This window comes from Rhinopithecus roxellana, chromosome 3, assembly GCF_007565055.1.
Source record: "Rhinopithecus roxellana isolate Shanxi Qingling chromosome 3, ASM756505v1, whole genome shotgun sequence".
Taxonomy (NCBI): domain Eukaryota; kingdom Metazoa; phylum Chordata; class Mammalia; order Primates; family Cercopithecidae; genus Rhinopithecus; species Rhinopithecus roxellana.
Window position 1 is genome coordinate 129943553 of NC_044551.1, and position 18812 is coordinate 129962364.

General features: G+C 38.9%; 2 protein-coding genes and 1 pseudogene across 2 annotated transcripts in view; 1 reads left to right on the top strand and 2 right to left on the bottom strand.

Moving 5' to 3' along the window:
* The window catches only part of GLRX (glutaredoxin), a 43449-nt gene extending 39829 nt beyond the window's left edge, over positions 1–3620 (top strand). Inside the window, exon 3 of the mRNA XM_030927865.1 lies at positions 1060–3620. The gene's annotated coding sequence lies outside the window, so the exon portion shown is untranslated. The remainder of the gene's footprint in view (positions 1–1059) is intronic.
* RHOBTB3 (Rho related BTB domain containing 3) overlaps positions 1–18812 on the bottom strand; it is a 64188-nt gene that overhangs the window by 13998 nt on the left and 31378 nt on the right. The window contains exons 8-9 of the mRNA XM_010380597.2: positions 14490–14610; positions 1937–2110 (exon numbers count right to left, since the gene is read on the bottom strand). Of these exons, the coding sequence (XP_010378899.1) occupies positions 1937–2110; positions 14490–14610 (295 nt within the window). The remainder of the gene's footprint in view (positions 1–1936; positions 2111–14489; positions 14611–18812) is intronic.
* Positions 12284–13695, bottom strand: LOC104675950 (annotated as a pseudogene).

The following is an 18812-nucleotide window of genomic DNA, read 5'->3' on the forward strand; positions in this document are numbered from 1 at the left end:
CTGGCAACCACCCAATTCAATACTTCCCTAGAAATCTGGTTTTTCATGTAATTCTCGTTCTTATCCCTCCTTACATTCTTACATTTCTTACATTCTTTTGTAGCTATGGAACCAAGAACACTGTGTATGGTGAATATTTAACATAATAACATTACTTGTCTTCTGTGATCTTCCCAATGCATAGATTCCAGTATCTGGCTTAACTTTTCGATTATTCATTTTGACTCATTTTTCCCTAACACACTTTTGCCAATTTAAAAAAATCCTATCATTATTACTGCTTTTCTCTGTAATTTTTTCTAATTAGCAAAAGGTAAAACTTAATATTAGCAGTTTCAATTACTTGAGTGAGAGGATGACTGAAAATCAGATTTTCCTATTATTTCAAATCTGGTCAATTTTTAAATTTAATATACGAATTTGTCAAAAATGAAATAATAAACAATAAATTTTATTTCCAAAAAGAACCAATGCTTTCACTTTTATTAGGCAAAAATAATAAGTCAGTCTTTTTTTGAGACGGAGTCTCACTCTGTCACCCAGGCTGGAGTGTGGTGGCACCATCTTGGCTCACTGCAACCACCGCCTCGCAGGTTCAGGCGATTCTCCTGCCTTTGCCTCCCGTGTAGCTGGGATTACAGGCACACGTCACAACACCCAGCTAATTTTTGTATTTTTAGTAGAGACGGGGTTTCATCATGTTGGTCACGCTGTTCTTGAACTCCTGACTTCAGGTGATCTGCTCGTCTCAGCCTTCCAAAGTGCTGGGATTACAGGCATGAGCCACTGCACCTGGCGATAAGTCAGTCTTTAACACTGACAGAAACAACTGCAACTGGCTCCAAAATACAGCAAGCTGCAAGACCAGAATTAATTTAACCAAAACAAATAAATTCGCTTCTTTTTGAACTTCTAAAATCTTTCACTAGAGGGCTCATGACTTGTTTAAAACTTAATTTCAACACCTAATGTAAGAAACCTTTCCATTCTAAAAATTAAAGCAGTGAATCTGAAGAGAAGTCTGGCCTGAAATGTGTGTTTGCTTTTTATTTTTATCAGGGTGCTTGACCAGATTCTCTAATCAAGGTCTCAGGCTCCAGAACTGAGCTCCACGGGGACGAATCTAGCTGTGCTTGTGATGGGAGCCATCTGGTGGCCAAAGGCTGAAGACTACTCACAGAGGGCTTCCCTGCCAGCATCCCAAGCAAGGCTCTAGGCCTGTAGAAAAAATTTTGCTATTTCTTCAAGCGCCTCCAGCTAGAAGAACCCTGCTGGATCTGTTCCAACCTAGAGCTGCCACAGATGTTTGGTTCCTGGTCAAAGATAGTCCTTGGTCAGTAAATTTGTAAATGAATCCTATAGTCCACTGGGCATTCTAAACATCTCAAGACAAGTTTTCAGAGAAGTCAGTTTGAGGAGTTTCTGACTTTAGCAGAAGTCAGAAGGAGGCCTTTACAAATCCCACATCCTCTGGGCCAAAAAGAAGACCAAAAAAAGTCTCAGAATATTGAAAGTCCTTAAAAGTGACCCAATCAGAAGTCACAGCCATCAAAGCAGTTGCACAACCCTCCTCTTCTTGTGGATGAGACAGCGCTTCAAGTAACAATCTGCCCCAATCTCTAGAATTAGAGTAGCCATGGGTACCACAAGACACCTTCATTTCTGGGTGCCTACAGTGATCCCCACGCTGTAGGTGCTGGCTGGGACATGTGAACTTGTGCCAGCATTGGAGATCCATAAAAGGCACCCAATTACTGCACCTCCACTTGAACTGAATGAAAATTCGTTGTTGTTCCAGCACCACCTCTAACTGCTTAGTACATTCCACGATGTCAACTAATAAATCTTAAATGAAAATAGGTTTCGCAGAATGCAATTTAACAAAATGGGTGGCAAGAAACAATTATGAGATACTATCAACATTTGTATTGCTAACCTGGGCAGCAGGAGTCTGTGTACAGGTATTCTAAAAACGACAAGAAAGTCTCTTTGGAAACACCATAAACGGGAATCAGGACACTCTTTGCTTCCATGTAATTACCATTAAACATGGCTGCCATCACTTCACAACGGGCCACCAGGATGGCCCTGTGGGCTGGCACTGTCGTACCTGAAAGGTTCAAAAGGGAAACAAGAAACAAGTGAGATAAACCCGCAGGGTTATTCCAGCAATTTTCCTTCTAATTAGACTACTACATTAGGGACAGCTAGGCTGATATGCAGAATCTAAATTTGGGAGTGATAACTACCATTAATCCAGAAACTTCTTAATTTTAAAGGGAGCAGTAAAGAAAGTTCAGATGTTGACCTTGAAACCAACAATTTACAAGTCAGACAACTATTTGTCACTTGTTTTGTATTTCCAGAAATAGAAACACTGAAATGAAATATTTTGCTTCATATTTTTATAATGAAACATCAATCCTTTCCAATTGGCTTGAAATACTAATAATACTACCCGTGCCCATGTGCTTCACAAGAAAACAACCCCATTACCCTTCTGGGCCTGACTCACAGAACTGTCTTGGCCATGCTTCCCCTTATCTGAAACAGGGAAACTGTAAGAAGTAAACCATAAGCAGTCCATACACCACAGCAGGAATAGCAAGAGGATCTCTCGTGGAGCCGAGGACAGCATTTCAGACTTAATGAAAATCTGGAAGAGGATGACCTTAATCCCTGCAGTCTCCCCAGCACACTACTTCCCCAGGCAACCATTCTGTCTCACAGGAACAATGCCTGCTGCTGGGAGAGCCAGCGCTACGTTGAATTTTGAGGGCCCTCTCAGCCCATATTGCTCACTGAACACACTGAACTGAACTGACACTCTAGGAAAATCTTGCTAGGCTTTCTAGCTACTGCTGCACCACACAAAGGCAGCGCTGGATAGGGCCACAGGTGGCCAGTGCTCTCCACTTCCACCACCTTACGAAACCACAAGTACACACTGCCAGTCTTCAGTTCAGCCTGGATCACTTCAACAGATTATTACTAGGCATCAGCATGTGCCAATCATTGCATTTGGAACTGAAGATACAAAGAGGAGGAAGACAAAGCTACCTCTGCTTTGGAGCAGTTTTTACTTTCGTCGAAGACACCACAGCCAGTGTGGGTGACAAAGCTGTCGCATTCCAGAAAGTAACTCTCCAACCAAACCAAACCACTCAGCCCTGCCCAAGAGTTTACCTACATATCTCTAAAATCTAGTACTTATCAGGGTTATATAGTCTTCTCTAAAGCATTCACAATTATTGGGTTCTTCATCCCTTTTAAATCCAAGCAAACCATCTCCTGACTCACGAAAGAAGAAAAAGAGTTACATCTAAGCCCAGCGGCTTTTTCCAAAGCCAATAATCACTCAGGATCTACAAGCAACACCTGGCACTGCCAGCTTTGAGTCTACTGCTTGGCACTGCGATTTGTACAGCTACAACTACCCGAGGAGCAGGGAAGTAACTTGTGAAGCCCTCCCACCCAGTCAACACTCACCTCCCGGCAGGCACACTCCCCTCCTCGCCTCACTGTGACAGTGTCCCTCCACCGGGAAGGACCAGTTTCCATAATTAAAGCATGTTGGCTATATCTGTATGCAGCAGTTAATAAAGAATACAAACAGGTAATGCCATTTGACTTGTAATTGTAAGGTTTTAAAATGTTAAAGATAAATAGGGCACTATTTTTTTTAATAATTAGAAGCCTGACTTCAATAAAGTGGATGATCTATAACTTGGGGTAAGCACAGGGATTTAAGATCTACCAAAAAATACCAAGTAGATAGTTGATGGGGGTAGAATTTGATAAGTAACCTTGAAATTTTAACAGAAATTTTCTGTTGATAATGTGGTTATAACAGAGTTGCAAAACCCAGCAACAAAACACTCAGTACAGTTAGTCTCCGAATCCATGGGTTCCACATCCACAGACTGAACCAACAGAGAGTGAAAAATATTCAAAAAAAAAACCCTGCAACTGTATTGAACATACACAAAATTTTTAAAAAATTGTCATTATTCCCTAAACAATACACTATAACAACTATTTATATAACATTTACATTGTGTTAGATATTATAAGTAATCTAGAGATGATTTTAAGTATGCAAGAGGATATGCATAGGTTACATGTAAATACTAAGCCATTTAATATCACGAATTTGAGCATAGCAGATCTGGGTGTCTGCAGGAGGTCCTTGCAACCAATCCCCCATGGACATTAAGGAACAACTGTACCTTTTTTTTTTCTTTGAGACAGAGTCTTGCTTTGTTGTCCAGGCTAGAGTACAGTAGCACAATCTCTCACCACAACCTCCGCCTCCCTGGTTCAAATGATTCTCATGCCTCAGCCTCCCGAGTAGCTGAGATTACAGGCCTGCGTTACTATGCCTGGCTAATTTTTTTTCGTATTTTCACTAGAGACAGGGTTTTGCTGTGGTGGCCAGGCTGGTCTTGAACTCCTGGCTTCAAGTGATGCGCCCACTTCAGCCTCTCAAAGTGCTGGCATTACCTGCGTGAGCCCCTGCACCTGGCTGACAACTGTACCTTAAAGCATTTTTAAGCCTATTTCAATATTGGAATTTAGTTTGGAAAACGATTACACTTCCTGTTAAGAAAACATCAACTTCAGTTTTTCACCTCTTCAAACTACTGTTTTGATGTTATAAACTGTTCTGTTGTGAAACTGTAATACACTACCTTAGTATGGTTAGCTCTTTCAACACTGTATATAAAAATATGCTGAAGGAACATAATGCAGTTTACGTACTAATTGGCAATAGGATACAGGTAAAGAAATTACTTAAGTAAATGGAAGACAGCATTTTCTAGTTAAAGGATAATCATGTTCCTTTAACCTGTCAAGGCCAAACTATCTTCTCTTTATAGTATTCATTTGATGTTACAGTTTTAAGAATTTTTTTCTAAGGAAAAGAACTACAAGAGTGAAATAAAAGTGAAAAGCTCAAGTTTTTTAGTCACTTTACAGAGATTATCAAGAATCTTTGTTTCCACTGTTTACTAAAATAAAATACTACATTTGTCACACTTTCTTCATACTACTTTCCAGGTTTCAAAAGTGAAATTTTTAGAACTGTTTTTGGTTTCATTGCTAAAAAAGGATACCTATCTAGCTCAAGGGAGACTCAGAATATATACTAGCTAAGTAAATGGGGAAGGAATGTAAATTTCTAAAGAACTCTTCATGTGACAGACTCATGTCAAAAGGACATCCGTACCTCTAAATATTTACCAATACTGACTTTAGAACTGTTAGAGTAACTGTTTTTTTTTTTTTTTTTTTTTTTTTTTTTTTTTTTCACACGCCAAAACAACAAATTGGGAGTGGCAAAGAAAATATATATATATTTGATGATCACCTATTAGAGGGATGGTATCCCATTTTCTATGGTAGGCTAATTTCAGCCAGTTTTCGGTGAAGGCCTGGGACACTTTAAAAGAAAGACTGGCTGCGGAACGTGGGTTCAGCAGGAAAAAGTACAGCGATCCACCAGTACTAAACTAGCTGCCATTGCAGGTGAAGGGGAGTGGAGTCTGCAGGTGAGGCCTCTGCTTGTCCTTTGTATGCGCTATCTCAACCCCCATGACCACGCCACAAGGTAGAAATTAGTATCCCTATTTTATAGGCAAAAAAAAAAAAAAAAAAAAAATGCAGAAATGTAAAGTAACATAGTTAAACCTACATAGTAAGTATGCATCCAAGCAAAGATCTTAACCAGGTGTTTCTGACCCATGGCACTACCAACACTTCATCAAGGTGCCTCAGTATGTCAGTTCTGGTCTAAATTGTTCCATAGATTCCATTCTCATTTAGTTTTCCTTAAACCTCTCATGAGGTTAATATTCATGCTCAAAACTGGAGTAAAGAAGCCAAAGACTTAGTACGTGTGACTTCAGATTTATTATTATTGTGTGAAATAATTACAAAATATAATTATAAAATAAATTACATTTTTAAAAAATTTTACTTTTTGAGACAGAGTCTCACTGTCTTCTGGCTAGAGTACAGTGGTGTGACCTTAGCTCACAGCTTCCTCTGCTTCCCAGGTTCAAGCAATTCTTGTGCCTCAGCCTTCCGGGTAGCTGGGATTATAGGCATGTGCTGCCTTGCCCAGCTGATTTTTGTATTTTTAGTAGAGATGGGGTTTCACCACGTTGGCCAGGCTGGTCTTGAACTCCCGACCTCAGGTGATCCGCCCACCTTGGCCTCCAAAAGCGCTGGGATTACAGCCATGAGTCATCATGACCAGCCAAAACATTACATTTAAATGGATATTCATCTAATTTTTAAATTATTATTCCAATTACTTCACATAAATTTGTATTGATATCAAAGTTACATTCCAGTGTGAATTATTTCACAACTATGAATCTTTTAAAGTGTGTATTTTGCATCATAAATATTTTAAGTAAAGTATATAGCAAAAAAAAATTGTAAATTTATCTGAAGACTGCACTGTAACTTAAAAAAAAGTTTATAATTAAGATTTGACACTGGTTACCGAATCCTTACTTTCAGGGTCTGTCTTAAGTTTGACATAAATAAATTTAAAATATAAAAATATTTTCCTTCCCGACTTTTTTTTGGTTTGGTGTAAAACATTTGAATTACACATCACTGATAAAGTTAGAAGTACTTTCACACTTCCAATTGCTATTCCTATTTATAGCCCCCAAAATTAGACATTCATTTTTCAGAGTGACATTAAAATTTAGCTGTCTGTTAATAATTTAACTACAATTCAAAACCATAGAGCCCAAAGGCTGTCACACTGAGAGGCATTAACATGATCTAAAAAGCAAACCTTCATGCCTGGCATAGGTTGAGTATCCCTTATCTGAAATGCTTGGGACCAGAGATGTTTCAACGCTTCCATTTTATTTTAGATTTTGGAAAATTTGATAAATATATATATATGTGGATATATATATGTGTGTGTATATATATTATTAAGAATGTTTAATAGTACATATATATACACACACATTCTTAATAGTTTAGCATTTCTAATCTCCTTAATAGTTTAGCATCTCTAATCCAAAAATCCAAAATCCAAAATGCTCCAATGAGCATTTTCTTTGAGCACACATCAGCACTCAAAAAATCTTGGATTTTAGGATATTTTGTATATTAGGGTTTTAGATTAAGGGTACTCAACCTTTATAAATTTTCAGACAATGACAAGAATGTAAAATAGGATACATGAGAGAATGCAATTTGACTTTAAATAGAGCAACAGTTATGACTGTGCCATTCTGAAATCAATCTAATTTTTCTAGGTGCACTAACCAGGTGTTTTAAGCACTCTCACGCTTGCCTTTGAGTTAAGGTGCAAATCTCTGCTCCACCATCACGTGGCAAGTAGGGTTGTGAATACCAACACCAAAATACAACACTGTTTCAAGACTTGAGATTTACATATATAATCTCTAGTAGAGTTGCTGCCAGAGTCAATGCTATCATATATATATGTAATGCAAATGTCTCAATACTAAAAGATTCAATGGATCACAGGAGATTTGGATTTTGATTTGCACAGTCTGAACTTCTTGATTCTAGATTAGAATATTAAAAACACACAGTTGTATCAAATTTGCAAGAAAAATTAAGATGTAAGCATACTTCATGCTGACAAGGATTTGTTTGTATGAAAACAAGCGCTTTCATACACTGCCAATGGGAATGTAAATTAGTACAATCATTCTGGACATATACAATTTCATAGCATTTATGATGTCTTACAGATGTTCCTATTCTTTGACAAGGAATCTATTCTAAGGACATAATCCCAATTTCAGAGTGAGATATTTACATTAAATCTTCAATGCAGCTGTTATTTCTAATAGTGAAAATAAAGGAGATACCTAAATTTACACCTATAGTTAAAATAGTTAAAATTTACACCTATATTAAAAATGTTAACAAGCGGTTTTTAATCCAGTGTAAAATGCTTAAGACATAAGTTTAAAAATAAAAGACACACAATTGGGTAGATAGTATCTATTTTCCCAGCCCCTTTTTCTAAGCAGAGGAAAACTGACTTGAGGGAATTTTGCCAGAATCAAACTGGGATTGTCATTGAGGCATAGGATTATGGGTGATTTTTATTTTTTACTTTTTGCATCTTTATATATTATCTGACTGTCCTACAATAAGCACTTATAACATTTTTCTAATCACCATGCCCATTTCAGTTTCTAAACATGACTACTGTTCACAATATGGAATATATCTTTCCTGACCTTTTTAATTCACTTATGAACAAAACAGACATTGTCTATAAATGTGATTATTCTCTGCACAGTTGGTTACAACCATCGTATAAGACTTTCATAATCAGAAAAAATTAAAGTTTCTTCATGAAATTCAACTATTTGCTGTTCAAGGAGATGAAGGAGATTGGTGATTTGCTGAGTCATCTGCTTCTTTCCTCACTCAGAATGCCTCTGGTTTTTCTACTTCTCCCTATACATTTTGGAAGAATTCCAAAGGTACATTACAGAAATGGCCCTAGTAAGCTGAGCCTGCTGCCAGAGTGACCACAGGGAGGCGAATTCAAACATGCTCCATTCCATTCAATGGGCTGGTGGTCACATATTTTAACCATGAAAGGAGCAAGAATTCACTCAACTTCTAACTCAAAATTTCTTCTTAGTTTTCTCACTGCTACCCTGCAAGTAGTGCAAGGAGAATCAAAGAAGGATGGCTATTAGTTACACAACTAAAAAGAACCTTTTAGAATCTGTATGGTTCGTCACCCTCTTCACTTCACAAATGAGACTTGAAGACAAGAAATGTCAGGTGACTTGCCCACAGACACACTGGTCAGGATGCAAAGCCAAGGCTGGAATTGGGGCCCATCCTGAGGAAACGATACTGCTGCTGCTGTCTACAGCTCCCCTCCCCACCCCAGTTCTCAGGAGCTGGTGTGCCTCGCCTACAGCTGACTTTAGAGAAGCTGCTGCCAGATCCTGCCTCCACCATTCCTGCTGTTCCCTGCTTCCAACTCCTAAGACAACTTGGTTTCATAGCTAGGGAAGCAATAAAGAGCACCACAGCAGTCACTGCACATCATCATCCAGCCAGCCCTCCTGACCCCAGCCCCTGCATAAAGGGTGAAAGGGGAGCAGGTGCCTGCAGTAGGTAGAATCATGGAAGAAAAGCACAAGATTAGGAGGAGCAAGGGTTCACCACATCACTGCTTATCTCTCGTTTTTAATATGACATATATTTTCATGTGTTCCATATTCCTTTTGAAAATTTTTTCAGTGAGTTATGCTGACATTATGTTTGATGCCAATGCCTTCTATGTAAATTATAAGCAAATCTGGTAGCTATTTTATAACACAGCAAAAGAGAAAAGGTGGGGATGGGAGACAATCCCTAATTCATTAATGTATGATGGGGACAGGCATTTATATTCAATTTACTTGAAAAAGATTGCTCTCAAACTGTGCTGCAAAATGAACGTCCCTGGCAAAGAGATGGACCCTCTTTCCTTTCACAAGTTTATTACAATGCAAAGTCTTCTTCAAGCGCATTTATGCTTTGGTGGTGGATTCCCAAGTTCAGGACCATTCATCTTACTATCAATAGCCATTTATTAAAGGCAAGTCACAGTTCTAGGGACTGTAGGAGACACAGCAACGTAATAACATAGATCCTTTATTAGTGGAAATTTTAAGTTTCCTCCTGCGACCAGGAATTATGGCTTCCTCCTCACAGTTAAACTTCTAAAGCACACACACAAAGAATGAGATTAGTCATTTAGAGAACAACCCAAAATTCCAGAGTCTTAGGGGATGACTGAGGGGTTTGGGAACATTCCAAACTCCAATCAAGAGGACCCAGTTTTAAAAAAAAAAAAAAAAAAAAGAGCAGACAGAGGACTAAAACATACTCATGACTTAGGAAGTAAATACCTAATCGAGTACGCTGTACCTAATTTGTATCAAATATTATGCAAATTCTAAGAGATTGGTCAGCCCTGGCCATAGAACCAGTAGCTAGAACATCCAGGAAGATCAGAGATGCTTGGTCTGATTAATACAAACACTATGGTATAGGACAGAAGACATCTACTAGAACTCACCATGCCCTGGATCAAACACCACTAGACACTACTCTCATATGTTCACCATACAACCTTCAGATTACTAATTCTTTTTCTGGTTATGAAAAGCAGTGCCTTAGGTTGTTATAATGGTCACTGGAATGGTTTGCCCCCACCTTATCTCCATCTTGCGGAGTCTGCTCACAATCAACCCTAAATCACGGGTGACCCCAGTGCCCCCCAGGAAGTCATCTGGAAGATAATATTCAGCCATCTCCAGTGGCATCATTCTCCTTCTTTCAGAATGCAGAAACTGATACAATCTCTATAAACTAGACTTTTTTAAAAAGCTAATTTTAGAAAGAGAAATACTTTTTAATTTACTAACCATATTTCTTCTTAACAATGGATGTAGTCTTTTCTGTTGAAATGAGAAGCTTCTTAGATGATTTGTACAAAATTATCTATTCCTGTGTTTCTCTGGTATGGATAGAGCATACCAAACACTTTTAGTAAATGTCTCCATCAACAGAGAGTTTTCTCCTAGAAGCTAATGAGAGAATTCTGTAATCACCAGGAGCTTTATCCCTGACTAGGAGTGCCCTACCTATAATGAGTAATTTAGGAAAGCTGTCTCTAGATAGACAGTTTGGATCTTTATTTAGGCAACAAATAAATGAAGGTGTGATCACATGAGGGGCTTAGAGCCAGTTTTAGGTCTAAAATGACGAAAGCATGATATCAAGTCTGTGTCCTCTTGTTAGCTTTTTTCCCAGTCGTTTTTCTGTATCTCAAGGTCACTCTCGCTGCCCTACTTTCAGGGTCCCAGGCTCATACTGCACACGGGGCTGGCCGTGGCTTGTCGGAAGGTACATTGGAAAGTTTCCATTTCACTGTCTTGGCAGATGACCAAAGTTAAAAGTAATGTGCATCTTTCTGAGGAAATATTTTTAAAAGTAAATGACTATTGTTAGCTGCTACACAATTCTACCATTAAATTAGATTATATTTTCCTTTTAGTAATTGCCTATCTAAAGTTCTACTTAGATTTTCATTGGAAAACAGTAGTGCATTCCAGCCTTGGACTCATTAACTCCAACCAATAAAAATAAAAAATTGGTATAGAAATTATTAAAAGAATACTCAACATTCTGGCAGTGACCACTGCTAAGAATGCAGGTGTTGAAGGATCTTTGGTAGCTGAGGCAATTGTGCAGCGTTCCTCAGAAGCTGGTTATGGAGCTATGGTTGGGGATTTTGTGAATATGGTGGAATTTGATCTTTCTTGCATAACTGAAAGTATCTAACAATTCATTCTTTTTTAACTTTAAACAAATTTGTATTACATAAAGTTGTCACATAATTGGGTATTCCTCTACTTTGTACACAATTATTCTTACTCTCCACAGAAAAGCTGCTTCTTAACTTCTCATCTGCTGTTAGCAAGCACTAAAATCCTGATTTTAACAGCATAGTAGTAAAAATGTCTCAGTGATTTAAGCTGAAAGCAGTACATTGGTACGCGGCTCTTTCACCCAGTATCAGGAATGTAAAATGTGTTTTTATCCAAAAGTACAAAATAATTATTTGTAGGCATGGACAATGACAGCAGTAAACTGCTATTTATTGTCAGTTGAAATCAGTAACTGATGGTTACAGTGATTTAAAACATAAACCAGTAACTGAGGGTTATAGTGACTTTTTAAAAACATCACCCAGCCTTTTCTTCAGTTACCAGTGAGAAATACTGCCTTGAGCTTCCTATCACAAGTTCATGAATAAAGGTCAAGCTCTATTCTAGGAATCAGAAATGCCACCTCCCATCCCACCTACAGCACCCATTCCAGGGTCCTTCTCTTCTTTAGGAATTTCTGTGACTATAACTTCTGCTGTAATTAATGGAGAAGGCACCCAAGCAGCATCTAATAAAGCAGTTCTCGCATCCTTCATTGGGTCAATGATTTCTTTTCCACCATATTCACAAAATCCCCAACCATAGCTCTATAACCAACTTCTGAGGAACGCTACACAATTGCCTCAACTACCAAAGATCCTTCAACACCTGCATTCTTAGCAGTGGTCACTGCCAGAATGTTGAGTATTCTTTTAATAATTTCTATACCAATTTTTTATTTTTATTAGTTGGAGTTAATGAGTCCAAGGCTGGAATGCACTGAAGCAAGGCACAACCCCATCCCAGAATGATGTTTTCTTCAATAGCAGCTCTTATAGCATTAAGGGCATCTATAACTCTTTCTTTTCATTCATTTTGACATCACTTGCCACACCAACCTTTAGTACAGCTACTCTATTTTAAAGTTTTGCCATTCAGTTTTCCCTTTTCATATTCACTAGCTGTGATATCTAACTGCTCAATGATTTCTTGAATGTAATTTTCAATTCAAGACTTGTCACCATTTCCTTTAAAGAGCACAGCATCACCTTTGGTCACAATGACCTCTCCAGCTTTTCCTGTGTTATGAGGCCAACACCTCCTCTGCAAACAGTGCACCACCAGCAGCAAGAGCCATATCTTTAAGCTGGTTCTTTCTATTGTCAACAAACCTGGAGCTTTCACTGCTATAACCTGAAGACCAACTTTCAGCCTATTCAAAAGGAAAGTTTGTAGAGCTTCTCCATCAACATCTTCAGCAATGATAACCAAAGGCTTATAGTGAGCACTGGCAATTTCAAGAGTAGGTACAACAGACTGGGTACTAGACATTTCTGTTTCACTCAACAGAACATAGGCATCCTTGAATTCACGTTTCTGACCTTTCGATGTATTGATAAGTTATGCGAAAATTTAGCCTAATTATCTGATGTATTAATAAGGCATGCAAAAATTTCGATGTATTAATAGGTATGCAAAAATTAGATATGGTGATTCTAATGCACCATTCAGTGTTTTTCCATCCTTTACTGTAATGACAGCCTTTCTTCCAACCCCTTTCATTGCTTCAGAAATGATGTTGCTGACTTTTTTTGTCTCTATTTGCAGAAATTGTAGCAACCTGAATAATTTCTTCAAGGGTTGTCACAGGTTTAGACTGCTTTTTATTTTGTTGAGACGGAGTCTCCCTCTGTCGCTCAGGCTGGAGTTAGGCTGTTTCTTAAGTTCAGCAATTAGAGCATCAATAGCTAACATCATACTTTTTCTGATTTTCACTGGATTAGCACCTCTGCTAATCTTCTCAAAACCTTTCTTGACCATAGGGTGTGTGAGTACAGTAGCAGTGGTGGTGCCACCCCCAGCCTCTTCATTTGTGTTATTGGCAACATCTTAGTGTTACTGGCAACAAGCTTAGCTCCAATATTTTTATATTTATCCTTTAAGCCAATTGACTTTGCAACAGTCACACCATCTTTTGTTACTCTGGGACTTCCCTAGCTTCATTCAATAATCACAGTTCTTCCCTTCGGCCCCACTGTAGCAGCTACGGCATTGACTAAAAGGTCGACACCTTGAAGCATTAAGGCTCAGGCACCTGCACCAAATTTTACATCTTTGGCATAAGCCCAAGTGAGATGAGGAGCCCAGTATTCTGACACTGGTCTCATGTACGGAAAGACTGGGTAATCCAAGTATTTCTGCGGGGCAGCGGCAGAGCTTGTGCAGTCAGGCAGGTCAGCGGCCAGTGAGGTACAGAATGCAAGACGCACATGGCCATGAGCTCACGTCCCCTCCCTCCGCCTCTCCCCTGCCCGGTGGCACCTTGTGTGCTGGCAGCTCCTACCACATTCTTTAGATCTTAATCTACTAAAGTGACAGAATTATCCAAGCAAGTAATCAACAATGGGCACTCAAACAGTTCATCTTCATTATAATTAGGTAGTCTTACTTTCTGAGAGAGATAAGCAGCAGCTCTCAGTTGCTCTGGTGATAAAATTCTCAAAGTGCTGTGAGGAATAAATGTAGCAATATCTATGGGTGCCTGAGGTGGGCCAGGCAGAACCCTCAATCTTTTTTCTCAAAAGAAACAGAAGACAGCTGAATAAAATAATAGTCAATTCCTTTTGCTCAAATAAAAAGGAAGAGAGCTGGATAAAATAAGCTACAGATAATATAATTTTAAGGGGGTTAGCTCCAGATGCAGCAAACACTAGGATTTTAAAGAAATACACACAAAAATATATAATAAAATATTACAGATCATCCCATCCTTTGCTAGGCCCTAAAAGTTGATGAAGCATATGGCAAAGGAAAAAAATACTAAGGGAAATATAAATTTCTTTTCTCATTTTAATAAAATACTTCCTATTTACCTGGAAGATTTTGTTGACATTAAGGTAGCATTAATCTACATCCCTCAATAGGGAATAATCATTCCTTCACAACAAACATTCCAATCTGAAGTAGAAAGCAAGGAAAGAACACAAGAAATAAAAATGAATCATAAACTTTGTAAAAGTTCATCCATACCTTGAATTTCGAAGACAACATCGGCAAGCATTGGCTTATTAAGGAAAAACTTGAGTGAAGTGTTATAAAACCACAGAGGTTTTCTGGCTTGATAGGTTTTGCAATTCCTTAGGCAATTAATCTATAAGGGAAAACAAAAATACAGGGGAAAGGTATTTAATATGCTTTGATAACACACAGGCTAGGCTGAGAATTTGGAAAATTATGCTAAATCTCAAAAGAAATATGATTCCATACTCTATGGCATCTCTGATGATAGGTTTCAAAAGAACTTACCTTCAAGAATGGTATGGGCTGCCTGTTGGTGAACAACACTGCTCTCTTCGGCATTCACAGCAGTAAACGAATTGCCTAAGTGAAAACTCAGCTCCATGGCTGAGAAGCTGCAAGGTCCTAAAACCCCTATGAGTCTTTGTCAGGAAACAGACAACAGTAGTCCAACCCCACACAAATGCCTACAACTAAAATATGTTTACACGTACAACCTAATTTGTTCACTAAGATAGTACTTGATTTGTAATTAAGAAAAATACATTCTTTGGCCAGGCGCAGTGGCTCACGTCTATAATCCCAGCACTTTGGAGGCCAAGGTGGGCACTTGAGGTCTGGAGTTTGAGATGAGCCTGGTCAACGTAGCGAAACCCCGTTTCTACTGAAGATACAAAAATTAGCTGGACGTGGTGGCACGTGCCTGTAATAACAGCTACTCGGGAGGCTGAGGTAGTAGAATCACTTGAATCCGGGAGGCGGAGGCTGTAGTGAGCTGAGATTATGCCACTGCACTCCAGCCTGGGCGACAGAGTGAGACTCTGTCTCCGGAAAAAAAAAAAAAAAGAAAAACACATCTTTCCCTTATCACCCCATATCCTTCTTCTACTTACTAGCTTAACACTTTCTCTTAAAGCAGTGAACATTTAAAAAATAACCAAGAGTGATGAATTGGTTCATGTCTATCTTTTTTAAGATGGAGTCTTGCTCTGTGGCCCAGGCTAGAGTGCAATGGCGCGATCTTGGCTCACTGCAACCTCCACCTCCCAGGCTCAAGAGCTTCTCATGCCTCAGCCTCCCAAGAAGCTGGGACTACAGGCGTGCGCCACCACGCCCAGCTAATTTTTTGTAGAGATAGGGTTTTTCCATGTTTCCCAGGTTGGTCTCAAACTCCTAACCTCAGGCATTCTGCCTGCCACGGCCCTGTTCACCTCCATCTTCACATCCAATCTTATAATCCTAATTGTCCTTCCTACTCACAGCAGAGCCTACTAGAACCTATAAAGACTTTCCCGGGTTTCTGATCCGGCATTCCTGAGACCCTCTCCCTTGATAACTCGTCTGTCCTGACGCGCCTGGCTGGAGCTGGTGGCTCTGGGAGCAGCCCCTCTGTCTAACTCAGGCTTCAGTGCTTTATCCTTTTTGTGGTCTTCAGGCATCCCCTTTGTGCCAACCCTCCTGGTAGTCAAGGGCCAGCCTTCCTTTCCATACCCTCCACCCATTTCTTTTCTTTTCCTGTCTTCCTTTCTCTCTCTTTCTCTCTTTCTTTTAATTTTACTCTATTTACAGTGGATAAACAAAACAAGCCTGAATATTTTCAGGTAATGTTACCCAAATGATGATGAAATAAGTCATTTTAAATACTAGGAATCATTAGCACCGCAATCTTGCTTAAAGTCTATGTTGTTCCCTAATTTGGAATGATTTAGTTGTGATTTGTACTGAAATATCATGTTTTATTCATTTTAAATTCTGATGTCTCTACCCATTCCCCCTGCTGAATCTCAGAGCCCCAGCCCTGGTCAGAATGCTAATCCTCTGCTTGGCTAGCTAGGGAACTCTGAAAGCTTTATCCCTAAGAAAATCTTTATTCCACTAAGCATTGCATATAACTTACCTTATTTATCTACTGCAGCCAATTTGTTTATCACAAAATCAGAAAAAAGAATACACTGGCTAAATTGTGCAGTGTCTTAAAATTTTGAAATGTTTTTTTAAAGCCCTTACAGACTATACAATCCCAAGTTACTAGAGTTTTAATAAACACACAACATTAGCAGTAATAATAACAACTGACATTTACTTCTCACTCTAAATTAATCTACTATGGTGGGAAGTTTAAAATATTTGGTGGTGGGGGTGGTGGGGAAACGATGACTATTCTTCCTCCTAAGACAGCAGAACACATTCCAGAATGGTATCCATAAGCAAAACAGAGAGGCAAAACAGGATCATACAAATCCTGGCCCTATACAGTCACTCTAAGATCCTATACACAACATACCATCATACATATGGAAGGAATTCGGGGATGGGAGTCAAGTGCCCGCCACGCGTAAAGGAGAGTAACAGTCAAAAAGCATCACCAGCAGGGCACAGTGGCTCACGCCTGTAATCTCAGCACTTTGGGAGGCCAAGGTGGGGGGATCACGAAGTCAGGAGATCGAGACCATCCTGGCTAACACAGTGAAACCCTGTCTCTACTAAAAATACAAAAAAATTAGCCAAGCGTGGTGGTGGCAGGCGCCTGTAGTCCCAGCTACTCAAGAGGCTGAGGCAGGAGAATGGCATGAACCTGGGAGGCAGAGTATGCAGTGAGCCAAGATCGCACCACGACACTCCAGCCTGGGCAACTGAGTGAGACTCTGTCTCAAAAAAACAATGAACAAACAAACAAAAAGCGTCACCAAATTGGACAGCTCAGAGAGTCTTCAAAAAATGTCCAATTTATCCCTCATTTTATAGGAAGCCCTGACACACTCAAAGCCACAGAGACGATTTGTGGCAAATTCACAACTGTAATCCACCATTTCGCAAGTCCCAATTCAGGGTTACATCCCCGTGTGGTAGTGAGTAAATGAGACAGCCCCTTACCCTGGGAAAGCACAGGAAGGAGGGGTGAAAGAACTCTTCTTTCCCCCTAGGCAGAGGGAATTCAGTGCAATACCATGGAATCATCACTCAGCCTTCCCTTTCCCCAACAAGAATTCATTTTATTCCCCGTATTCAAAGGAATGTGTTCCAAATCAGACTCAAGAAAAGGTTCAGGGTTAGAAGAAAAGTCAACGTTTCTGTACTTGTCAGCCATATAAAGGTTAAGAATTTGCATACTGTGAATATTTTATAGATGTATATTACACATGAATGTATGAGAGAGAGAACTGCAGAGAGAGGGAGAGAATCTATAAATAGATTCCCTCATCAATTCTGTTTTGAATTTGAAAAAAATGGGAGGGCAGAAGTTTCAGAGAACACAAATGTACATGATGTACATTTTTACTGGTCCATAAAAAAGTTCATCAAGACAACTAGATGAACTGTTTCGAAAATGAGAATATAGGCATATGTGCACATTTTTACAAAGGATTATTTAGTTGAATTAGACTGCAAGAGCTACCATCCTGCCATATACTTGTAAAACTGGACAGCTTCTGTATACCTGCTTCAATGTGTTGCTGGAAAAAAAAAATCTTCTCCTTAATTCCATGTTACTTTGTTTGCAATAAAGACTATTTTCTCAACTAAAGAACAATCAAGAATCTTCACTAAAAGCTAGTACAGTTTTATATTTGTAAAACATTAACTTTAAAATGTTAACAGGTTTTAGAAAACAGAAAAGTCATCTGTATTAAAAAATTAAAGGAATAGTAATTTGTCTTATAGTTAATATATAGCTTTATTCCGGTAAGCATTGCATATAACTTACCTTATTTATCTACTGCAGCCAATTTGTTTATCACAAAATCAGAAAAAAGAATACACTGGCTAAATTGTGCAATGTCTTAAAGTTTTGAAATGTTTTTTAAAGCCCTTACAGACTATACAATCCCAAGTTACTAGAGTTTTAATGTGCACCAGTCTATGGCAATATACAGAGTCTGTTTTTATAAACTTGAATCTAATTTATAATTTTGAACCTATAATTGATGAGATAATCTTTAACTGTCCACCTCATTGAACAGATTTCTCAGAACACTTGAAAAAGGGACATACACAACTGCCTTCCTCTCAGCAACTATTTGAAACTTAAACTGTGAGGAGTGAGAAGGCAGCCTCTCTAATAACCTTAACAGTACCTGGACAAATTAAATAGCCTTTTATTCTTGATATAGATGGTGTATTCCCAGAGCTCCAGGGGAATGTTTCAGAAGGCAGAATTCACAAATGAGCATTTTAAAGACATGACTCACACATATTTTAATTCTTACATAAAGTCTAAGATAGGGCCGAGTGTGGTGGCTCATGCCTACAATCCCAGCACCTTGGGAGGCTATGGTGGGCAGATCGCTTGAGCCCAGGAGTTTGAGACTAGCCTGGGCAACATGGAAAAACCAC